Genomic DNA, 25880 nt, shown 5'->3' with positions numbered 1-25880 from the left:
AATGCTCGGTGAATGTGGATGACAAAATAGTCTTTTATTATAGGTAGCTTAAGACTGACTAGCCGGGGAATGGCAGAGAGTAAACATAGACACACACAGAGAGACTAGAGAGAGAAGTATTGATAAAATATAGATTTATGTATTACCCTGACCGTTTTTGAGTGAAAGAGTTTTCAGGGATATTGGGAAAAGTACTGGAAGTTGCACAAGAACCTGTCTGTGCAGGTTTACGGCCAATAACTAGGTGGAAACTGCCTCACCCACAGACATGCTTGTGGTTCACAATTTTCTCCATTTTGGCAAGACCAGTGGGCTCACCCTCAGCTAGATAAGCATGTCGGTGAAAAAGATCATTCTCACATTGGGAGTATAGTAACCACCGCTGTGTAGCATGGCTGACAAATGCTGGGGAACTACGATCTGTTGTTGCTGAAGGATGCATCTATCCCATGGAACAAAATGCCAGAACTTCCCTGGGGATGCCTACATCTGTGAGAGCTCATGGCTGAGGTCAAGGCTCTTTGGGAAGACTCGCATTATGGTAGCTCAGACCGGTCTCCAAGATGGTTCTCTAGCTTGAATACTACAGGTCAGGTCCTGCTAGGGAGGCCTTCAGGCACTGTAGGTGGTCTAGCAACTCCTTCCTTGGCCTGTAATGGACTACTTTGCCCCACTGTGGCTCACACACTCTTCCCTTTTCCACGGCACCTCCTTCAATCACCAGAAAGCCTGGTGCCCTGGCCAAGCCTAGTGCCTACAGTCTCCATGCTGGTTGGCATAGATCACGCTCTTCCTGGCATGGCTTACCAGTGCATGCACATAACCCCCTAAGCTTATCCGTCCTCTAGGTCTCTCTCTTTTGCCTTGTCCCTTCTCTCCATCCCCATTGCTTTAAAAAGGCATCATCACCTCTCACCTAGACTCGTCCATTGTCTTCTTTTTTAAAAAATGATTTTGAATAAGAATTTAAAGAGAGTGGGGGAAGGGGCAGAGGGAGAGAGAGAGAACCCTAAGCATGCTTCATACCCAGCGCAGAGGCTGACACAGGGCTCGATCTCACAACCCTGAGATCATGACCAGAGCCGAAACCAAGAGGAGGATACTGAACCAACTGAGCTGCCCAGGCACCCCTGGACTAGTGCATTGTCTTCTAACAAATCTCTTTGTTTCTACACTTACCCCAGCCCAGCCCACCCCAGCTTTATCACAACAACTGGAGTAATAGTTTTAAAATGCAAAATTGAGAGTATCCCTCTCAGATTTCTTTCACAAATGAAACCCAAACAAAAGGCCCCACAAAAGGCCCCCATGGCCTATGCCATCTCCTGTCTCATCTCTTGGGACTCACTGCTGACACCCTGTTTTTGAGCCATTTTGAGCTACATACACTCTGTAAATGTATGGTATTCTTTTATACTCCCATGTCCTTGCCCCTACTGGTACAATCCTGAAGTCTACAATATCCTTTCTGCCTTCTGCCTAAGCAGTTCCAATTCTTCTTTTTGTGATGGCTTTATTGGGACACAATTCACGTAAGAATTGACCCTTTTAGAACATACAGTTCAATGGATTTTAGCTTAGCCATTGAGCTGTGCAACGGTCACCACGAGTGCCAGAACATCTTCATCCTTCTAAATTAAACTCTGTACCTATTAGCAGACACTTTTCATTTCTCCCCAACTCCCCACTCCAGCCCTGGCCAGCCCTTGGCAACCGTTAATCTGCTTTCTGTCTCCATAGATTTGTCTCCAATGATCCCAGAGTCATCTTTCAAGACTTTTTTTTCAGGCATTGCCTTCTCCTGTGTGTTTCCCAGGCCCGATTTCAAAACTTCTTCTCTGGGCTCCAATAATTACATGGCTCTGCCATAGTACCTGGCCCACCGCATTCTTCCCTGGCTCACCACAGGAAGTGACTTACTCCTCTCTGAAACCCCAACGTCTAATACTTGGCCTCGTTTTGAGAAAGCACCCCGTAACTACTGGCTAAGGGGATGAATGACTTTCAGGAAGCCCTAACAGGGAGAAAGGCCTGTCAGTAAGTGGGAGAGAGAGGCATTCTCTCACACACAGCTCAAGCCAGACAGGGGACACCTATGTGCCCAGTTTTTAGCTTACTTGCACTGGGATAAACTCAGCCACCACCCCACTGGGGTCTCTTCTATTTCTACAACTGCTACACAGGTTCCAGAACCTAAGAGAAACATGATCCTAAGTGAAGATGAGGAACCATGTCTTCAGGAAATATTCATGATACAAACAGTTTAAGCTTCATGTGTGGGACTAACAGCAACATTCTCAGGCCATCCTCCTACTTAACTTTTAGAATTTTCTATTCTCCCTCCCTCTCTTTTCCTCTTGCCTTCCCTTCCTTCTTGTTTCTCTCCTCCTCTCCCCTCCCTTCCCCCCCATACCTTTGGGATATTTTTAAAATATCCCTTTATTTTTAAAGCACATTTCAGAATATCTCTGGTGAACAATGTTGGTCCTTAGCTTACAAAAAATTAACTTTAGCATGAGATGTCTAAGCACGAATCCACTCGAAAGCTGTTCATGTGTTCCATTTCCATGCACCACATTTTTTTCACATGATTGGATCTTGAAAAAGCTCATTAGCAAAGGGAATAAAAACAATTTGCAAATGCAATGGAATATCAAGATGTTACATACTAAACCACCTCCTTTTCAGCATTTTGTTGACCTGGAGAGAAATGGGGGTGCACCCTGACTCTGGCCACCGCTGTCCGCCTTCCTCTGTCTCTGTGCCTTTCTCCCCGTTTCAAACTTCCTCATTCTTTTCTTCTCCTACTCTCTTACCCCATCTTCCTGGTCTCCCCTCTCCACTCCTGATCTCTTTCTTCCCCTCGTTTTTGATTCCCTCCTCTGCCCATCTTGCTCTGCAAACCTTTTTGTCTCACACTTTCCTCCTCCACTTTTTTTCCTATTCTTCTTCCTGAGTAGCTTTCTTTTTTCTTTCCTTCTGTTCCTTTCAGCCAGGATGAGGCAGGGAAGAGAGAGTGGGGCACGGGGGTGGGTGGGGGGAGGTGAACAGGAAAAGAGAGAGTGGAGAGAGATTGACCATGGGGCTGTCCTGTACCTGCCACACCATCTGTGACCAGAGGGGATGTGCCCCTGGTCCCAGTCACCCATATTCCCTTCCCCTTTAAGGTAAGGCACAGAACCTCTTTGTGCTTCACTTTTTTTTCTGCCTTGTAACATTAAAACCAAATCATATGTTCCCAGACTACCTCCCGGAGATGGTGTTAGGGTCAAACTTGGGAATGAATATGAGAAAGGTTTGAAAAGAACCAGAGCCCTGTAATTGGAAGCACTCAGGGGAGAGGGTGGGAGGATTACGGCCCTGCACTGCTCCAGGATCTAATTAACTGAGGATCGCAGTTCTGGCCTTTCTGAGGAATGTGTTTCTTCTCACCTTTGTTCCGCTCATCAAATCACTTGGTTGTCTGTGTACCTTGCTTGAATGTTCTTAGTGTCTTCGGAGGGGAAGGATAACTGGTTCCTTTGTATGCTGTTGATTCTTATCCCTTCCTTTTCTCTTGCCTCGGGCTAGCAAACGGGACCTCCAGCAGCCAGCTCTCTACCCCCAAGTCTAAACAGTCACCCATCTCCACGCCCACCAGTCCTGGCAGCCTCCGGAAGCACAAGGTATTATGTCTCTTATACCTTACTAAACCCCTTTGCACTCGGACTCCTTTGAATGGCTGGGTGAGGGTCTGCTCTGCCATCTACTTCAGCCATGCATCAAGGCCAGAATTTCCCTTCCTCTGGTCCTTGAGCTCGAAGCCCTGGGAATGCCAGCAGGGGCCACGTTTCCAGTCACTTTCATTGATTCCTCTGCTCACCTCCTCCCCCGCCTCACATTTACCTACTCCCGGTTATACTTACCCAAAAGGAAGAGGTAACAAAGGTCCCAAATACCCCTTCTGAGTTCATGGTGTCCCCAAATGATGGCTTGGAGGATGAGCTAAGTGATTTTCACTCCAATTCAGAGGCAGAGCAAAGAGGGCGTTGAGGGCAACCTATGTTCCCAGGCACTAGTCGGTAGAAGGGACAAAGACAGCAGTTAGAGAAAGTTAGCGCTGAGTGATTCCCTTTAGATTTGCTGTTCATCAGACTATGAATAGACCCTAGTTTCGCTATGTACGCTTCATTACCAGGCAGATTCTGGTTCAGTGAGGGAGCAGAGTGTACATAGCCGCCACACTAGCCCTGCCTGGACACCGTTTACACCTCTAAGTGATTCCAAATAAATGTCCCGCTAAAATAAGAGAAGTTTGTAAACTCGCTGGTCCCACTTTCCAAGCAGATTCCCGCCCAGAAATCTCTTCTGATAGAAAATCTGGAGCGGGAGCGGTCACTGCCTCCAACCTCATCTCTGAGGCCATGGGAACATGGTTTCTGCTCCGAGGGCCACACTCCGGAGCGGCTTCCTCTAGAATTCTTTTGTCTTCTCCCTGCTCATAAGACTCGGTGTGAGATGGAAAAAGGCAAAAAGTCACCTGTGTGGCCAGCTTCATCAAGGAACCACAGATGGTCGGAGCTGAAAGAGATTTTAGATGGAGATAAATTACTTTCATTTGATTCTCTCGATCATCTTGTGAGGTCGACCTTTTGTAGGTGAGGAAATTAAGGCCCAGAAAGGTTAAGTTACTAGGGTGACACAGCTAGGGGGTGGCAGACGTAGGACTGGTGCCCAGGTTACCGCCACCAGTACTCCCGAGCCAGGTCATGCTAGCTTGCGAGAGCTGATTGTGTACGTCCCTCCCCAGCTCTGTGTTCAGCGACGCCATGTTGGTACCAGAACTCAGCCGTGGTGGGAATATTTGCACCATGGAGATCAGCACACACGACACATCAAAGCTGTCGTTTTCTCCCCCGGAAAGTCGGTTGTTAAACGCGTAACAGCACACCAGCGCCGACATTCACTTTCATTTCTCTACATTAGGATATTAATTTCCTGGATAATCTGACCATTACCCATTCCATCATTCCTACTTCCTGTTCCATTCCTGTAATGGCCCCTGTAAGTTTCTGGTATCGACCCTGACCAGAACCTTCTAATTGTCCTGCTCAGCTATTTGGTTTTCCCAAAGGACAGTCTGCTGCACTGTCTGTATGGCCAGTGTTACCTAGAGGTTGTAGCATGGATGAAAACTACTCTTGCTGTCGGCTCCCAGTTATTCTTCTGAGCAAAGCTTGTTAAGACGGACACTCCAAGATGGGGAGTAGCCTACTCCTGTTGTTCCACTCTCCAACAGAAGCTCCTACGCTACACTGCTTCTTGCTGTGTCTTTGCCCTATGCATTTCTGCCCTTACCGCCCTTCTGAGAAGATGGACCTGCCCCAGCACCTTCCATCAGTACCTTCCCAAAGGGATGGGGCAGCTTGGGCGTTTATGTGGCCTGCTCCCTTGAATCGTTCAGCTTTTCACTTGACATGTTCAGTTCGTTTAGGCTGAGGACCCATCATCCATAAGTCCGTTGAGGTGAGTGCTGGCATGGTTAAACCATTTCTCCTGGTTGGGTTTGTGTGGCTTTGTGTGTGTGTGTTTTGCTTTGTTTTGTTTTGACTCAGTTCTACAAACCAACTTAACCATTGAAGGACTAGAACAAGCTATAGGAGGCTGCACTGTCAGAGCCTCCCTGTGGGATTTTCAGTGTGTCCTTTCATTTTTAAAATGACTCTTTTTTTATGACAGTGCAGCACACAAACATTAAGTTAAGTTACACATTATATGATTTTCTAGAGCAAACTTTTAAAAAACACTTGGATGTTGGTGTACTTCTTACCAACTTTTTAATTTCCTCCTTTGATATCATTTCAAATGTACACAAGAGTTGCAGGAATAACATAAAAAAGTTTTGTATGCTCTTTGCACAGATTACCAGTTGTTTATATTTTCTCCCCATTTCTTTTATTTTTTGTGTTCTCTCTCTCCACACCACACACACACACACACACACACTTTACCATTTTTTTAACCATCTGAGATTAAGTTGTAGACATCATACTGTTTTACCTCTAAATGCTTGTGTGTATTTCCTAACAATAAAGACATTTTCATTCCTAACAATAGCACAATGATCAAAATCAGGAAATTTGCACCGGTGAGGCACTCCTATATACCCTACAGCCCATACTCAAACTTTATCAATCACCCCCAATAGCATCCTTTCTCTGGCCCAGGATCCAATCCGGAATCACACATCGCTTGTGGTTTTATGTCTCTTTGGTCTCCTTTAATCTAGAAAAAAAGTTCTTTGACGGTGTATTGTAGAAATGGAGAGTGCAGGCCAGTTCTTTGGTAGAATGTCCTTTGATTTAGGTGTGTCTGATGTTTCCTTGTGATTAAGTCCATATTAAGCATTTGGGGCAAAATTGTCATGGAAGTAATGTCGTGTCTCTCTTAGTGCATCCAATCAGGAGCAACGGCCTCATGCTTACCACCAACAATGATGCAGGATAAACTGGTTTTTCTGATTAAGCTAAAAAGTTTCATGACCTTGGCGTAGTCCCCCTGGGTCTCAGGACTCAGCTTCTTGCTCCTCCTTTTACATAGCTACCTGAGCTTTAGTTAGCACCATCAAGGTCCTTGGGCGGTGGGCCTAAGCAGTTCTCATCTGAACTTCCATCCAAGTGGACCTGAAAGGTGTGAGTCATGGTGAAGACAGGAAGCAGGTGGCTGAGGCCATGACTTTCCTCCTGCGCAATTGGAAACAAACTTGAAGTCCCAGCATCCCTTTGGTAACTTCTGATGGCCGTGGCAGGGCCCTAAGCTGTAATCAGCCTCTTGGCTTCCCCTCTTAAGCAGCTCATGGAGAATCCTCTTTAATGCAGCTGTGAGGGGGTTAGCCAAAGTCCGCGTACTCAAGTGCTACAATATGAACACAAAGTCAGTCCTTGGATAGTTAATGAGAACAACATTTTGCATTTCCATACTGCTTTATCTTTTTGCACAGTCATTTTCCTATTTACCCTTGTGATAACACTGCGAAAGAGATAGGACAGGTAGCGTTTCCATTTTACAAACAAAGAAAAGGGGGTGCCGAGGGCAAAGACAACCCCAGTATGATTCAACAATTTGGAGATGGTAGCACATTAAAGATGTCAAAAAGCCTAGAAATATAGGGAAACTCTTTTGTTTATTTAAAAATGTTTTCCAGATTAGTGATTGCATTCATGCCTTTAAATGTGGCATTTGGCTTGCAAAGTTGTCTAGAGATCGGAGGGAAATATATTTGACATATTATTTGAAAATATAGTTAACATTATTTAAATACACATTTTCTTCTATGTTTCTAGACCTTTTTCCTGTCGTCCTATAAATGCTTGGAGAGATAGTTTGACCAATAAAGCAGGGTCTTGATCCTTAAATAACAGACAACACTCCAAGTGGATTTTGGTAGAGTAATCAAGAGTGGACAAAAGGACCATAGGAGCACAAAGACGGGTGGGAAAGGCCTCTGCCTGGGGGAGGGTGGGAGATGGGGCAAGTTTTGCAGAGTAGGAGACATTTAAGTGGGACATTGAAGCCTGGGTAGGCTTTTGATGGCTGGTGAAGAGAATGGGCACTCCAGCATTAAAAAAAAAAAAATCAGCAAGAAGAAAGCCACGCCATCAGAAAAGTACAGGGCACATTTGGGGAAAAAGCAAACCCAAACCAGAAGCCAGGTTTATCAAAACTCTTCTCTGACTTCCTTTGGACTATAAGCTCCTTGGACCAGAGACCAAGATTTTGTTTTCTCTAACGCAATAGTATCGCCAGCACAGCTGTATTTGTTGCAAACATTTTGTTCTGTAGGGCTCCAAGGGACTAAGCAAATGAATTTCAGGTGCAAATTATTTGTATTGTTAAGCAATATGCGTGTTTCTGTATTTCTACATATCGATCGACAAAAACACAGAATTGAGATAATTCCTTTTCCTGAACATTGTTCTATCCACACAAGAAAATATCTTTTGAATACGAAATAAGTGGATGAGGACAGAAGTACAGAAGTTCATTCCCAAGCCTAGTCCTATGGATTCCCTCCCCCACAGCCTGCCTCTCACCTTACCCATCCCAAGTCATAGCAGCTACAAGTGCAGTCTCCTCCTGGTTCTACCCCTAGGCCCGTCCCCCTGCCTTCTTCTGAAATAGGTCTGAAATAATCTTCTCCTATAATTATTTCCACCAGCCGACCAACTACACTGAAGTGTCTGTTACATGAATAATCAAGAGCAAGGGTGCATGCTGAAGCCCAGGGTTCAGCGTGGCGGGACTCAAAGGGGCCTCCGTAATGAAAAGGCCCTTCTGTATTGCCTGAAAAATGCCCAGGAGTTCACGAACTAGGCAGTGTCTGTCTGTTTTTCTCTTGCTGTGGTCTAACTAATAAAACACAAAATGCAATGATCTGACCTAGAGAATTTTAGAGCCAGAAGGAAACGGAAAGATTTTCTAGTCCACATCTGCCTCAACTTTCAGATATAGAAGCAAAGGTCCTGTAAGGGGAAGTTAAATAGCCAGGATGGGGCTGGAACCTAGGTCTAGTGACTCTTAGTCCTGTGCTCTTTCTCTACAGTGGACTTGCATTGTGTGTAAGTTTGACTAATGGAATTCATCAACAGTCACAGTAGAGTCATAGAACAAAACAACTACAACACTGTCTCTTACATTTGTACACATCATTACATGCTGGGTAGTACTATGTCCATTATACACCGATGCATGCATTTTGCTGTATAGGGTAGCATTCTCAGGAATCACGTAATCAATGTTCAGTTGTCAGCATAAGGGATTTTCAAAGGTACGATTTTTTTTAATAACAGCTTTTTGAGATATAGTTGACATATTGCAAAATTCACCTTTTAAAAGTATACACTTTAGTAGTTTTTAGTATAATTATGAAGTTGTACAAAAATATATTCATCACCATCAAAAGTAGTCACAGCCCCGTGCCCTTCCACGCAACCCTGGCAACTACTGGTCTACTCTCAGTTTCTATCAGTTGGCACATTCTGAACATTTTCTATAAATTTCCCTCTGAACGCTGCTTTAGCTTTATCTCGTAACTTTTGGTGTATTGTTATTTCATTTTCTATTATCTCAAAAGTCTTTTCTAATTTCCCTTGTGATTCCTCCTTTGACCCATTGGCTATTTAGCAGTATGTTGTTTAATTTCCACATATTTGTATATTTCCCAAATATCTTTCTATCATTGCTTTCTAATTTAATTCCACTGCAGTCAAAGAACATACTTTGTATGATTTCAGTCCTTTTGCACTTATTGAGACTTGTTTTGTGACCTAGCATATGATCTATTCTGCAGAATATTCCATGGGAGAAGAATGTGTGTTCTGCTGTCGTTGGATGGAATAGTCTATAGATATGCAGTTGTTTGTAGTGTTGTTCAAGTCTTCTCTTTCCTTGTTGGTCTTCTACCTAGTTATTCTGTACATTATTGAAGGTGGAGTATTGAAGTCTTCAACTATTCTAGATGAGTTGTTTATTCCTTCCTTCAATTAAGTTATTTTTTGCTTTATGTAGTTTAGTGCTCTGCTGACAAGGCACATGTATGTTCATGTTTCCAGATATATTGACCCCTTTTATCACTGGAAAATGTTCTTACTTGTCTCTAGTAACAATTTGTGTCTTAAAGTCTATTTTTTTCTGTTATTCGCATAGCCTTTCCAGCTCTTCTTGGATTACTAACTGCATGGTAAAGTCTTTTTCCATCCTTTTGCTTTTAACCTACATGTGTCTTTAAGTTGTACTTCTTTCAGGCAACAGAAAGCCGGATCATGTTGTTTTTTGTAAAATCCATTCTGCCAATCTCTGCCTTTTCATTTCAGTGCTTAATCTACTTATGTTTAATGTAATTACTGGTAAGGTAGAAATTACATCTGCCATTTTGTTATTTTCTACATGTCTTGTGTCTTTTTTGTTCCCTTATTCCTCAATTTCTGCTCTTTTTTGTGTTAGATGTTTTTTCTAGTGTACCATTTTAATCTCCTTGTTGTATTTTTACTAATTTTATTTTGAGTTATTTTCTTACTGCCTGCCCTGCAGAGTGCAATTAGCATCTCAGTGTAATCTACTTTGGAATAATGTCAACTTAATTTCAATTGAATATTAAAAAAATTTACTATAGTACGGCTTTGTCCCTTCCCCCTCCTTTTGGGCTCCTATTGACATACAAATTACCTCTTTAAGCATAATAAGTCTATCAGCACACTTATATAATTATTATTCCATGCAGTTGTCTTTTGAACTGGGTAATAGAAGAAAAGAGTTACAAAAATAAATTTGTACTGTCTTTTGTATTTACCTATGTATTTACCTTTACTAAGTATTCTTTCTTTCTTATGTGGATTTGAATAACATCTATTGTCCTTTTATTTTCCCCCTGAAAGCTTCTCTTTAGTATTTCTTAGAGGCTATGTCTGCTAGCAATGAATGTGCTGTCTTTGTTTATCTAAGAATGTCTTGTTTTCTCTTTAACTCTTGAAGGATAATTTTGCTAGATTTTCTTAAATGCCTTGATCCGATAAGGCTCTCTGCCTTGGTTGAGATGCTGTGTGTGCGTGTGTGTGTGTGTGTGTGTTGGGGCATGATTTCAACGCTCCGTCAGGCAGTTTATAATTTTGCCTTAGTCTTCATTTGGTGCTTGTGCAGGGCCTCAAGGCCAACCAGAGGTGAGAGATTAGGACCTTCTTAGGTCTTTTCTCAGAATACACCCAGTCCTGAACATGTGCCATGTCATTGAGATTCCTGGGAATATGTGAATATGTTGGAGCTTTTCAGAGTCTCCCATGGACACTAATTCTCTAGCTTTTCCTTTTAAGGTTTTGAGCAGCTTCATTTGCTCCAACAGTTTCCTCTACTTTAGGCAGCTGTGATTTTAAACAATTGCAGCTGATTAATGCTCCCTAAAAGGCGGTCCAGAGTGAGTGTGCTCTGCATCAGGTCGAATAAAGAGCCCTACGAGTGGGAGTTTCCAAACAGGTCAAATAGTGACAATTCTCTGGGAATGGGGCATTTTGGGGAGCTCTCAACTCATTCTACACCCTCTGGTCACTACTAAGTTGCTGTTTTTCAGATACTGAAATTGGGAGGCCATTGGGTTTCAAAGCTACCCTGGAATTGGGGAAAGGGAGAAGGGGGAATAGAATAAGCTAAAGCACTACAAATTTTGGTATTCTTACTGAGATTCAGCCATTTTTCTTGAATAAACACTTTTGGGATTGCTGAAAGCTTTTGGTTAATTTCCAGAGTTCTGAAAAAGTTGGCTTTGACAATTTTTCCAGTGTCACTGTCAGAGCAGATTTTCAAAGAGTCTTTCTTTGCCATTCTGGAAGTCTAGAGCTAAAAGATACTTTTGGCTATGTTCACTTTTCACTTTACTCAAGTACAAGGGGACTAAAATCCCTTCAGAGAAGTGACCCGATTGTGTGCCACTTGGCCTGAGTTCCATTTTACAAAATTTTATTGAACTCCTATTATTTCCTCAGCCTTGCACTTCCTGTTTATCAATTGCATAAGAGATTGTGTTTGTTAGTTTAGAACAAGGGTGCTAAATACTGCCTATGGCCTGGTTGTTTGGGGATGCCCCCCATGTTAGAAAAGAAATGTTTCTTATTCTTCAAAGAGTTGTAAAACAAACGAAACCCAAACAAACAAGACTGCATGACAGAGACCATATACGACCAGCAAAGAGAACCCAAAATATTTACTATCTAACCTGTTACAAAAAAAAGTTTGTCAGCCCCTGATTTACCACGAGGGGATGGCAGGTTGGTGAGAAGTGAGTCTATTTGCTATAGTTATCTTTCTTGTGTTTTTTAATGATTAAGTAGTCCCTTGAGGGTCCTAAATAACAGTCTAAGCGGTGGAAGAAACCTTACATATTGTCCTTTCCAAAACTGAATTTTCTTAATGAAGATACCAAGATTCAAAGACTTGTTCAATGTCACAGTACTAATTATACAGGACTAAAAGCTGAGGTTTCTGAATATACTTTGCTCCTCTTTCCATTGAAGCTGCCTAAAAATTTTCTTACCCCTTCTCAGCAAAAAAAAATTCTTTTTAAAAAAGATTTTATTTTGGGGCGCCTGGATGGCACAGTGGTTAAGCGTCTGCCTTCAGCTCAGGGCGTGATCCCGGTGTTGTGGGATCGAGCCCCACATCAGGCTCCTCCGCTATGAGCCTGCTTCTTCCTCTCCCATTCCCCCTGCTTGTGTTCCCTCTCTCGCTGGCTGTCTCTATCTCTGTCGAATAAATAAATAAAATATTTTTAAAAAATAAATAAAAAAATAAAAAGATTTTATTTTTAAGTAATCTCTACACCCAACATGGGGCTCGAACTTACAACCCCAAGATCAAGAGTCACGCCCTCTACCAACTGAGCCAGCAAGGTGCCCCCATAGCAAAAAAGCATTCTAATGTTAGATAAATAAGTCCCTCTCCTCCTTCCTCATCTTCATATTTTTCCTGTGACTCGCAGAAACTGTATGCTCCAATTTTTTGGACAGTTCTCTAAGTTCTTTCTTTGTATTATACCAAGGAGGATCTCATAAATATCCACAGAGTTGACCCTACGTTTTTTGGTTCCTTTTAGTATCCTGCTGATAATGTGAAAGATTACAGTGGTTTTCAAACTGCTTCATTTGGAGATGGGTGAGATTCTGCCTTCTCCGTGTCTGATTCAATCACAACAGCTATGCTTTTATTTATTTTATGTATTGGGCTTCCAAACAAAATTTCATTTGAATAGAAGATTTAGAAGGAGAAGAGAGAGAGAGATTAAGAGAGAGGGAGACAGAGATTTGAAAATTGCTGATTTAGACTAATGGGTGAAGTAAGTCCAAGAGGAATCACAAGTACCTCCAAATACAGCTCTGGGGACAGTGGGAAAAACCAATGGCATATCCTTTCCCCATCGCCTCAAGACGTAGACAAGCCTTGGGCAGCATTGGAGCCATGGATCCTAATTCCTGGTGCAAAATGGAAGAGCATCAGGAAATAAGTTGCAAGTAGGCAGATGGGGTTCATTTTCTGCGTTAAGCATTTATTCAGGACCTGGCCGTTCTCTGGGAGCCTGAAATAAACTGACACATATATTCACAACCGATTTTTGACAAAAGCAGATTCAATCAAAGGAGGAAAGATAGTCGTTTCAATAAGTCGTGCTGGAGCAACTGAATATCCATAGGCCAAAAAATGACCCCTAACCTAAACCTCATATTTTATGCAGAAATTAACTCAAAAAATGGACAATAGATTTAAGTGTGAAAGAGGTAAAAAGGAAACATAGGAGATCTTGCGATCTTTGGCTAGGCAAAGAGTTCTTAGGTTTGACAACAAAAGTACCATCCATAAAATAAAGAGAATAATAAATTGGACTTCATCAAAATTAAAAACTTTTGCTTTCTCAAAGACCGTGCAAAAAGTATGGAAAGACTTTACAGAGTGGGAAAAAATACCTGCAAGCCACATATCTAACCAAAAACATATATAGAAGATAAAAACAATTGTTAAAACTTAACAATAAGAAAGAAAAAAAACAATTAGAAAATTAACAGAAGACCCGAAGAGGGGCACCTGGTGGCTCAGTTGGTTAAGCATCTGACTCTTGATTTCAGCTCAGGTCATGATCTCAAGGTGGTGAGATCGAGCCCCTGAAAAGGAGGTCCTTTTGGGCTCCACGCTCAGCATGGAGTCTGCTTGAGATTCTTGACTTCTCCCTGCCCCTCCCCTTGCTCATGCTCCATCTCTCTCTGGAAAAAAAAACAAAAACAAAAACAAAGAAAAGAAGAAACGTTTCACTGAGGAGGAATTACAGATGTCAACTATGCATGTGAAAAACATTTAACACCAGTAGCCCTCAGGAAAATGCAAATTAAAACCTTAATGAGATACCAAACGAACCCCCAAGAATAGCTAAAATAAAAAGTAGCAAAAACACCAAATACTGGTGAGGACATAGATAAACTGGATCACTAATACTTTCCTGGTGAGAATGTAAGGAGTACCCCCACTCTGGAAAACAATACTGCAGTCTTTACAAACTAAATGTGCCATTGCCATAGATCTCAGCAGTGGTACTCCTGAGCATATCCCAGAGAAATGTAAACTAATGTTCACACGAAAACCTTTATAGGCATGTTTATAGCAAGCTTGATTTGTAATAGCCCGTAATGCCTTTCAATGGGTGAATAGTTAACCCAACTGTGGCATAACCGCACTGTGGAATGCTGTTCAGCACTATAAAGGAGTGAACCTGCAGACGTGTGCAACAACTGGTAGAAATCCCCAGGGAATTATGCTAAATGCGAAAGGCCAGTCCCAAAAGGTTACATACCATAGCGTTCCATTTATATAATAGTCTATGAATGACGAAATTGTAGAGATGGGAAACAGATCATTGGTTGTCATGGGGGGTTTAGAGGTGGGAGACGGGGGGCTGTAGCTCTAAATGGGGTAGCTCGAGGGAGCCCTTTGATGAGGGTACAGGTCTGTATCTCAGCTGTGGTGATGGGCACACAAATATACACGGGTGGTAAAATCACATAGGACTAGGCACGCGCAGGCGCAACACGAGTGCATGGAAACTGGCAAGATGTTACCATTAGGGGAAATTGAGTGAAGGATACATCAGCACAAGTATTCCTCCGGATACTTCGGCTTCCTCTGAATCTATAATTAGTTCAAAATAAAAAATGAGAGGAAATACTAATAAAAAAAAAAACCCAGTCATCTGATGTTGCCCATTTCAGAGCCCAAGATGGCAAGAAAAGGAGTTAACTTTATCTCTTATCTTCTTACAGGATCTGTACCTGCCTCTGTCCTTGGATGACTCGGACTCACTTGGTGATTCCATGTGAAGGAGAAGAGAATGTTCAGAGTCCAGAGTACAAATCCAAGCTTACCGTTACAATAGGGTACTTCTGCTCAAGTGTCCAACAGGGCTATTGGTGCTTTCAAGTTTTTATTTGTTGTTATTTAAAAAAAAAACACACTGTAATATGTTGGGTTTATGTTCCTGTGAATTCTCCTCTGGGCCACTGATCCACAATTACCAATTATAAGAGATAGATTGATAACCATCCTTCGGGGTCACTTTCCGGGGATGCAAAATGTGCTAGTCCATGACCTTTCTATTGAAAACTTAGGCGCCTGCGTTACTTCTCCCGTGTCTCACTTTGCTCATACATGACAGTCTTCCTCCTGTAGAGGGTTGTTTACATACATAGCACTTAAAATGCGTATGTGGGAAAGAAACTCATTGGCAAATCCAAGAGTGACAAACACAAGCGCCCCTTGTCTCCCGATCTCAAGAATGCTGGAGGATCCTGGGAGGGCAGCAAGGCAGCTCCCCAGCCTCGCTCTTCACTCCCAACTGAGCCCCCAGTTTGCCGTCTAGCACCGACTCTGGCTGTCAAGGGGGAGAAACACCAGCAGCTTGTAATTCTGACGCCAGGTGCTTGGGACGCCGGTGCAGGGCTAGCGAAAAAGAGACTACCAGAACTGAGAAACACTGGAGGCGTTTCGGTAGACTTTCTAAAGCACAGTGAATTGCTTGTCAATCTCTCCAGTGGGGCAATTTGGAATCAATAAGCAATTAAGAGTTGGCGGTGAGGGACTTCATGTGCCCGATTCCTCTAGGAGGCTGTCTAACATAGCGAGTTATTACACAAACTGTATGGTATCCATCTATCTCTGTTCTATTGAATGCCTTGTAAACAGCCAACACTGAAAACACTGTGAGAATTTGTTTTCAGGTCTGACACCTTTCGGTCGCTTTTTATAGCAAGAAAACCAATATCCTTTTTATAAAACTTCGTGTCTGTACTTCAGGAGCCAACTCTTCAGGCTCCTTTTTTATAAACTGGTGATTTTTCTTTTGTCTAAAAAACACATGCAGAAAATTTACCAAAAAAAAAAAATGCAGAATAACGTAGTTTAGAAATCATGCTGTCACTGCCAAACAGAAACCTCCAGGAGGAAAGAAAATGAATAGCAGAGGCCAATTCAATAGAATCACTCTTTTGATAACTTTTTAACAGTTATGCTTACATTAATAATTTCAACGTGGACCAGACATTCTAATTATATTTTAAAGGAAATGTTATGGCATATTTTAAGCAACTCTTTTTATCTACAATCCTGATATTTCATACTGAAGACACAGAAACCTTTTGCTTGTCTTTAACACTAGAAAGGGTTTCTCTTTGCTAAGGACTGATCATTCGAAATAGTTCTCAGTCTTTGAGGTACCGGTTCATAACACTGCTTTTTGTCTGTGATCATAGCCCATAATGGCGAAGACAACTAAATTTAAGGGAAAGCCATGCATGCCAATTCTGTGTTTGCTTTTAGCAGATATGAAGATTTTTTTCCTTATTGCTTTGTAATTGTTCAGATAGTTTGTGAGGTGCAGCATTCAAAGCCAAGCTGCTGTTTGGCTCCTGAGTGACTTGCAACTGTTCCTCCCCTTGAAGTGGAATGAGCTTGGGGTGTGTGTGTGTGTGTGTGTGTACCCGCAGTTCCTTCAGAATCAGGAGATACTACAGGGTACCCCCCACATGGATCCGTGGCAACTTGGTGGCATTGCTGACATGCACTGTGTGGAAGGGAACTCAGTGGCAGAAGGGGTAGCTCAGATGCCCCTAGACAAGCTTCAGATGACCTTAGCTACAAGAAATAGGTTCGGTTCAAGAGAAGTCCTGATGATGGTAGTACGGATTCCTGGTTAAATTGGTCACCGAAGAACCCCAAAGCGTGAGAATCGCTCATTGCCCCTCTCCTTTACGTGTAGACTTGTTGGAAACCATGACAAAGCCCATTTTTCTTACCCTCTACTTCCTTCTGGAAGCTCAAGGTTTTTCCTTAGTGCGTCCCAGAACAATTTGTAGTTAATTGGGAAAAAGCTGGTACTAGGGATGGTGGAGGGGGGCAGGGGCAGTGTAGAGAGAGTGGTAGGAGGTCTATTTTTAATCTTCAGGCCAGACCCCCAAAGATTCTACTCTCTGCAGATCTCATTTAGCCCAGTTCCTTCCATTTAAGATGAGACGGAGGCTGAGGCCACTAACCGACAGACTGGTGAGGAGGAGGACGAGAGGAGGAGTTCAGATTTTCTCCTGTCCAGGCCCTGTGCTACCTCCCTGAGCACTTCCTCGCTGGTGGCGTGTGTACTAAATGGACACATTTTCTTTAGAGCAACCTTTGATCCAACAGTCTTCAGTCATAAAAGTAGATTTTCCATCTTTCTTTTAATCAATTATAAGAGAACGTTTCTGTACTGCCACTTCATGGGGCTTGGTCTTGTTCCAAAATGCAAGCCTTTAATGATTGCATTTTAAATTAGTCCATTTTCAAGGCAGAAGAAAAAAATTGTAACTGCGCGCCTTCACCCCTGTCATTCATGCTGGATTTTGCCCAATCCAGTTTTACCACTGAAGTCCCATTGTGTTACCTTCTGTGCACTCAGCAAATATCAAGTCATTCAGCAAGCATCTGCCACCACTCCTCCCATCCTCCCTCCCTTTTTTACGCATGTGCGTGCCCACGCATGCACGGGCACACACACGCACACGCACACACACGCACACACACACACAGTCCATCTGTTGCTTGTTCCTACCTCCTGATTTTTCTCCCTTACAGAAATAGAAATAGGGACAAAGAAGGGGAAAATGTATATATGGGGGCTGGGCTGAACAACTTCATAAGTAGTGTTAACTAGGGGTAAATTGAGAGAAAATTTCCTTTTCTCTTCACTGTTTTGGAAAGGATAGCCATTAGCATGACTGCTTTGTGTCCTTAAGGACTTTAGTATTAGCCTAGATTGAATCATAGAGTTTTCTAGCTGGAAGGAACCTTAGGATCACATCATCTACTCCAAATTCCTCGTTTTCAGGCCAGGAACGGAGATGCAGAGGTAAAGTAATTTCCCCAAGGTCACACAGCTGGCTGGGGGCAGGGCTGGGATTAGAACCCACATCTCTTGGCTCTTACTCCAGGACCTTTTCCCACTGAACTGTATTGCCTTCCACTAGGCTCCTGAGAATTCTTTCCCAGGGTCATGTTGCATCTTGGAGCCATATGCTGCTGCCCTGAGCTCAGTGGGAAATCCACCCAGCAACCTAACACGGCTCTTTCTCCCTGTGTTCACATGGTTCCCATCCACATGGACTGCAGATGTCCCCAAAGAGAAAGAGACGTTGAGGACCTACAGGAACAATGAGGTCCCTGACCTTGTCCACCCAACACAGAGGATCACTGTCCCACCTCGACGAGCCCTCGGGACAGCCCTCTGAGCTCCTGCCCTGTCCAATTGAAATGGGGGAAGACTGATTTTTCCTTGTCAGCTCACCTCATCTCATCTCCTACTGGTTGGGTCTTCATTGGCTGAGGGAAATGTTTCTTGTTCCTAGAGCAGGGAAAGGAAGGAAGAACAGAACCATAGCTTTGTTCCTAACATTCCAAGACGGCTTTTCGTAGTTTTTAAATGACTGTGGCTGCCATTCACTGACAATGATTTCTTTTAAAATATGGGAGAGAAGCTAGCTAGAGAAAATAACCTGTTCTCGCTGTGGTGGTTCTCATCCACAATGTTCCCATAGCCATCCGGCCCCAACGGGGACAATTTCCAGGTATAAGCAAGGGGCTTTGTAACTAAAACGCACCCTGGCTGACGGTAAACATCGGCTCCTTGTGTTTGCACGAAAAGAGCAGGCTATGTGCTCTGCCTCCCATGCTCATCTCGTGTACTCTGCTTGCTCCTGGGTCCTTCCATGGCAGAAACCAGGACAACAAGGTCTGGACACGTGGTTTGCCTTGCAACAAGGCTCCTCCTGGGAATGAAGGGGTATTCATTAGTTCAGGTCCCAGAGACTTCCTTCTGGGCTTGCCCCACTTCTCAGGAAAGTCTCTCTTCTTCCTGCGTCTCCTCCCCAATTGGAAGGAACCAAGGAACCTTAAAGTGGACGTAGAGTTCTAAGAAGAAGGAAAATAGAAGGGGTTTGAGCCCCCTAGATCCTTCTTTGAATCACCCAGCCCAAGTCTTAGAGCAGCAATCTGGTGCTTGCCTTAGACAAAATTGTGTCTACTTTCTCTAGTCCCTTCAATACTCTGGCAGGACATGCCCTCAATCCTGCTCAGATTTGGTTCTAAATAGCTTTTCTTGTTTAAAAACAAATCTCCCCGGGACAAGGGAATAAGTGCGCAAGAGCTAGAGTGTGCTAGGTGAACTCCAGTACACTGCTGAGAGCATTTTCAAAGATCAGCCTGCCAAGACACATCTCTGGATAGATGCCCCGGGACAGGGTGGTTCGAATGACCTCTTTTGCTACCCGAGTTGCTATGGGGACTAAAGGGCATTGGAGATTTATTTTTTTGAAGAAGGCCATTGGAATCTGTCTTTGGCCACAAAGGGCCACTTGAATCTCCAATTCCAGGCCTTAATCAGGCATTGTCCTCATTGTATTAAGGGATTTGGCTCTCAGGCCTAGGCTGGTTTCATTGGTAAACCGTCAGTATTTTGAAGCTCATCTGAGATGAGGGGGCATTAAGGGTCCTATGTTTTGGGACCTGGAATCCAGAGAGAATGAAGTTCCAGACATCAATATGCCAGAAGTGATCTGAGACCTCCTGTGTGGCCATGGGGCTGTCACACTACTGCCACTGCCCTAGGCAGGGGACCTCTTAGGTAGCATTGTCCAACGGGACATTCTGTGATTCCATATGGGGTTTCCTCTTCCTTATAGGTGTGGCCATCTGGACCAAGGACACTGCATTGATTCCCCATGTCTACGTTTTGGTGGGAGAAGCCTCTCCAACAGGCTCTCTGGCTTTTGGTGGCCCAGACCCAGTCTAGTGCTGTTAATAGTCAGTGGATTGCCCTAAAGGCTGTGATTACGGACCAAGACAACACAGGCCATTTCTTAAAAGTGAATTCCCAATTTTATTCTTCCTCTGGTTAGCACACCTCACTTTCCTAGTAGGTAAAAGGCCAGAGGTTCTTGTCACACAGCAGCCAAGATGCATGGGTGGGGAGGAAAATGCATTTCTAAACCCACAGAGTGCTGACTTCAGGGGTCAACCTACTATGAGCTGAGACTGTTAGCAGCTCCTCCTAGCCCCTTCCACTTTTTCTTTTCAGAGATTAGAAGTCTTATTCTCCATCAGCCTGTCTTTCAGTATGCCTAGGTGAAGAATTTTGCTCCTCCTGTCTCTCCAGGAAAAGGAGACTTTCTCCTCTGTCTCCCCCACCCTGGTCCCCAGAGCTTATCTCCATCCTCGAAGCTGTAGCGTGGCCTTGACATTCCACCTCTTGGTGATCCTGTTGCTTCCTGCTTTGCTTCTCACTAAGGATCCGTGCAGACCTTCCGCTTTGGCTGAGGTGGTGTGACACTGGCTATCACAGGACAAGACTCTGGAACCCGCTTCTAATTGCCTGCCTTTGTATCCTTTAGTTTATAGGCTTTGACATCTTCTGGAATCAGATGCCATCTTGTCTTATCTTAGATGCCTGGGGTTGGGGCATGGGGAGTACAGAATTCCCTTTGGGAATTAAGGCATCTTCCTGCTCCTGATTAGAAGGACAGGCTAGTTGGGCGAGGTCAGATGGCACAACGAAGTCAGAGCAAACACCTTGTGAACTAAGGCATAAATGTGGGGGCATGGAAACTTCTCATTTCTGGGTTGATAACCTGAGGAATCAATGTCTTTTCTCCACTCTCTACCTCCCCTGTGTATCTCTTCGTCTTCTCCTTCTCTCTCTAGTTCACTAGATTTGCTCTCATTTTTATACTCTTGTTATCGCCCTCTCCTTCCTGAGTACAAACGCCCATCCCTTGTCCTCTGCAATCTTCTCTCTTGTTTGTCGTCTCCCATTTTATTCCTTCCTTCTTCCACGTCTAGGTATTGGGCACGTGCCTCTTGTAAGCCCTGGGATTTTGCCTTGGTGATGCGAAGTTATTTCTGGACTTGACCAGCGCTGATCTCACTCCAGTCCAGTCAGAACTATGGTGGTTGAAATCAATCTTATCCTGGCTCCTTCTTCACCACATTCAGTTGTGATTCCCCAAAGCAGATCTTCACAAGCAGTTTCCTTACAGCTCCTGTATCTTTGGGTCTTTGCCTTCCAAGCACTGTACAGAACTCTCTGTGGTTCTTTTTTAGTCTGCCATTTTGTGATGCAGTGAAGTGTGCTCAGAGAAATAATCAGCTGAACAGAAAAATCCACCCATGGATTCTTATCAGCGAAATACTATTAACTGATTTTGTTTGATTTGCTCATAGTTTAAAAAGCTGCAATATAATATGATGAGAGACCACAGGTCATTTCTGCTGTGGTTTGGTTTGGCCGGGTGGGGGCGTTGGGTTTGAGGGGGGAGCAACTCGTTTCAGGTTTTACCCCATGACACATTAAGCTGTCTGTAACAACCTTATGTTTGGGGCTTGCCAACTGTTGAACTGTTTTAGCTAAACTGATAGGCCATTGGGGTTGATTTAAATGGAAAGGGCAATTAACAAACCCCTACCATAGAAAGAAACATTCACTTAATTAAAATGTATTTGTCCTTCTGTTACTAAATTCACCTAAACATTTACTGTTGACTCCAACTGTTCCTATCCCTGTGCAGGCAGTCCATGTAAGAGTAATTAGCGGGCCTCAAGAAGTCAGCTTGTAGGTGCTAATTTATTCAACAGGGTGCACAGCCCTTGGGGATGTCACGGCTTGGCAATGCCAGATGGAATGCCCTTTCCGATGGCTTTTCTTTAGAAGTCCTCTTAAAGGGATTTGAGCAAGTAAGAAGTTATACCAAAACGTCTCCCATGTATGGTCCTGCAATATATTGCAGCTTGAAGCCAATGATCCCTTATGACTTGTACACAACTAATGCATGTTTTGATTGAAGTTTGCATTTCTCATGTGTGGTAAGTTCTTTAAAAAAAAAAAAAGTTTCGGGTCACCTTTTTGTGCCATTAAACTTGTACAGAAAATGCTTTTATGGCCATTTTCAAAGGGAGAAAGTTTAAAATGGAAACAGCCCACCCTTTCTGCCCTCTAGCTGTAGTTAGAACTCAGTAAGTGTAGCACAAACAGCTGTAATTGGTGGTTGTAGTATTAGAGGCGTTAGCTTGCTAGTGACTAGCTTTGGAGAGTAAATGCATGGTATTGTACATCACATTTCTTAAATAACTCATTTTAACCTCTGAAAAGAATATATTCTTCCCTGTGGTCCCTAGTCCCTGCCCTGCCCACTCCCTCCCCCTGCTCCCAGGTGTCTCACAGTTGTAAATAACTGATTTGGGGGCCCACGCTTTTTGCCAAGTCAAGGCAGCAAAGAACAAACTGGCCAAAAAGGGGGGAAAGGCATTTCTCAACAGTCTCTTCAGCAGCTAGTGACCATTTCTCAAGGAATGACGTTATGATCAAAGACTCAACTTCCCTTTGCAAAATCGGTGGCAGCTGGAGAATGTGTTTGACCATTTGCTTACATTGCGGAGTTGAAAAGTTCTCGGAATCGTGTGTAATTGAAAGACAGTGGACAATGATGTTCATTTATCCCTGCAGCAGTTTTGAGGTATTTGGAGACCTCACAAGGCTCTGCTTGACCAATGAGCAATACTTATAAAGAAAGAAAAAGAGAAACAGAGAAAGACAACAGATAACTTAGGGACTTTTTAGCTGCCTGCTTAGAAGAGTTAGAGCCATAAAAGACAAGGACATGCGCATATATGCATTGCCCCCGGTTTCCCAGGCAAGGCCTAGCCTTGCTCTCAGACTGTGATTCTCAAGTAGTGTTCCAAGAAGGCACTCTCTCCTTTTTGGTTTGCTGTTCCCACTTGGACTGGTAGGTTTGATGAGGCTCGTGTAAAACCAGCTGGAGCAGACCCTTTTCATCTCCTGTGCCTGTTAATATCCCTCTCCCCCCTCCACGATTTCATGAGGGCTCTCTTTGGTTAGAGGACTTCAAAGTCTAGAGCAGTTCCCCATGTGTGTAACGTGTTGTGAACTGTGAATGCTGCAGATTCATGGCATTCAATACCAGGCAGCCGAAGAGCTGCTCTTGCAATCATTTTGGCTCTCAAGCTCTGTTCTTCATCTCATTCTCATTTCTGTGTACATTTGCAAGATGTGTGTAATGCCATTTTCCAAAAATAAAATTCGATTTCAATATTTCTGGCTGACAATGTCTTTTTTTTTTTGAAGCATTGAGCTGATGATCGTATAACCACAAAATGTACGAGCTGAAAGAAAACTTAGACGTTCATCGGTCCAACCCCTTTATTTTATAGATGAGGAAGCTGACGATCGATATATGATGGAAACGCCATAATGAACAGCACAGCACATTTACAACATAGAAGATCCCGATTTCCCTTCCAGAGTCGAGCAGGAATCAAATGGCCTCTTTTTATGTATAAGATGCTTTGACCAAGGTCGGTCTTGGTCATCAGAATAGGAGGTCACTTCTAGTCATGTGTTCGCAGAGGCCCAAGAAAGACTCCACGTGGGTTCCTTGCAAATACCTCTTCCTGCAGTCCCTACCTGCAAATTCCCAATCCATTGATGGTGCAGCCACTCTCGGGGAGAGGGGACACCTGAATATCTTACCTTTAAGCATAAATGACTAATTAAATATTGTTCTCAGATAAGACTTTATTAACCGGGGGAACGCAAGACACTGGGCTTGTGAAGAGGTTGATCGAAAGGGAGGAAGGAAAGGTTACAGAAAGAGGAGGCTGAGTTCTTGGAAAACAGCTTGAGCGGTCTCACAGTGAGGGCCAACCCTGAAGCTCCCACCTGGGCTGTGTTTAAAGAGGCAAAGGTGCCAGCATCCTGGGTATTCCCAAGGACTGAGATGGTTAGGAATTTCCCTTTCCTCTGTACAGCATTTTATCAACTAGCCCCATGCCATTACTCTGGATGAGACTGAAAAAAAAAAAGTGAACGGAGATGGGAATTCTCCTAATATATACACACACATATATATATATTGGCTACAACAATCAGACTGGCCCACTATTGCCAGACCCTCCTTCTCGCTGATCTCTCAGGACGTTGCTTTCTCCCAACTTGGTCTATCCTGGTCTCAACTGCAAGTAGATTCTTTCTAAAAGATCATTTTGCCGTTGTCATTTCTCTGACTGGGAATTTATGACAGTGGTCTACTGCCCATCAGATCAAGTCCAACTCGTCCATGCGGTTTTCATTAAGACATCTCTGGAGTGCTATGTTCCAGGTACTCTGCCAATTGCTGGGCCTTGGATTTAAGAGTTTCAGTCCAGGGAAGGCAGACCTGTAAATAAATGAGTCGGGTGCCAAGGAGCAAGTACTACGGGAACACCAATGATGGGATAATTAATGTCTTGGGATGGTGAAGGTCAGGAAAACTTCACAGAACTGGCAGCATTTGAGAGCAGACTCAGAGTTTTCCAGGTGGGAAGGACGTGTTCCCAGCAGAGGGAAGAGCATGAAGAATGGGAGAAAAAGCAAGACCCTGTCTGAGAACTGTATAGGTCCAGTACATAGGGTTCTGGGAGGCACGTACAAGGACACCGTCTAGAATTACAGCTTGGGTGGCTGATCAGTGGTTCCCAAGTGTTGGTACAGCAACCGATGGCAGTCTGTAAAAGAGGTTTTACCAGACTGTGGTGAAAAGAGAGAACGAAGGATAATATAGTGTGGTTTTTTTTTTCTCATAGAAATAAATTACTCCATGCAGAGGACTTGAAGACAGGTGCGTGCTGGTTTTTTAATGTCCTTACAAGGCAAAATAAAAAGTACGTAAAACTGGGAGGGGCTCAAATCCAGTCTAGCTCTCTTTATTTTGTTTCTTTTCTCATTTTGATCATCTGCGAAGTTTGGACGTATGGCAGCCAATGGTTTAGACTAAAAGAACGGACAAATGGAGAAACGAGTGTGGGCTGAGTTCTAAGGAAAAAGATGTGTGGTATTCAAAGGAAGTTCTTTCTTTAAGCCTAAATATTCTCCCCTGTTAGCCTTCCACCTTCCCCACCCTCCCTTTGTCCCTCTCTGTTCTTCCCTCAGTCCTTCCCACCTCCCTCTCTTTTTTCTCTTTTTATGATTTCCTTCTTTCCCCAATTGCTGCTGAAAGCCTTCTCCACTCCAGGCTCTGTGCCAGGGGCCTGCGGATACGGAGATGAAACAGGGTTTTCTGCCTTCAAGGTGCTCACATTGCAAAGCAGTGCATCAGCGCCCCCTGGGAACATGTCAGAAATGCAAACCCTTGGGTCCCATCCCACATATACTGGATCAGAAACTCTGAGAGTGGGGCCCAGTGATTCCTGTTTTAACGAGCCCTCCAGTGGATTCTGAGGCCCTCTCCCATTTGAGAACCCCCCGCTCTTGTGAATTCCACTTCCTTTTTCCCCAGGACTCAGTGAGGACCTAAATAGCATATATGATCGCTTGGGCCATTTGAATTTGAGTTTGCATCTTGCCCAGAAGAACAAAGACTCAGGAGGCTAGTAATTCTGGTCAGATCTCTGTATGTTTAGTTTACTGATGAAAGACGGCCTTTTCAAACTTGAGAAAAATCTTGCGTAGGTAAAGACATACCGAGAATGAGTCTTTGCAGCCGTTGCAAAAGTCTGGATGGAGACAGGAGGAGACCCAGAATTAAGGCCAGATCAAGGGTGGTAGAGAGGAAAGATGGGGTCAACGTGCTGTTGATACAGACGTGTCAGGATGTGGTGGGCCAGATGGATACATGGAGGGAATGTGAGAGAAGGAAAGCCCCAACTTGACTTGAGTAATTCTATCCTAGCTTCCCCTGTTCCTAGACATGGTCCTATGCTCTGGACAGCTCGGTAGCCTCCCTCTATCCACCTCATCCCCTGACTTG

General features: G+C 43.7%; 1 protein-coding gene across 6 annotated transcripts in view; it reads left to right on the top strand.

Moving 5' to 3' along the window:
• The window catches only part of DCX (doublecortin), a 111203-nt gene extending 88015 nt beyond the window's left edge, over window positions 1–23188 (top strand). For 4 of the 6 annotated variants that reach the window (XM_034649589.1, XM_034649585.1, XM_034649586.1 and 1 more), the window contains exons 6-7: window positions 3571–3668; window positions 14826–23188. In XM_034649589.1, the coding sequence (XP_034505480.1) occupies window positions 3571–3668; window positions 14826–14882 (155 nt within the window). In that variant the 3' untranslated portion in view covers window positions 14883–23188. The remainder of the gene's footprint in view (window positions 1–3570; window positions 3669–14825) is intronic. The other 2 variants (XM_034649590.1, XM_034649588.1) reach the window with 1 other exon arrangement.
• Window positions 23189–25880: the final 2692 nt, after the last annotated feature.

This window comes from Ailuropoda melanoleuca, chromosome X, assembly GCF_002007445.2.
Source record: "Ailuropoda melanoleuca isolate Jingjing chromosome X, ASM200744v2, whole genome shotgun sequence".
Classification (NCBI taxonomy): domain Eukaryota; kingdom Metazoa; phylum Chordata; class Mammalia; order Carnivora; family Ursidae; genus Ailuropoda; species Ailuropoda melanoleuca.
Note: the sequence above shows the minus strand (reverse complement) of the source record. Positions and strands in the feature narration are given on the sequence as shown.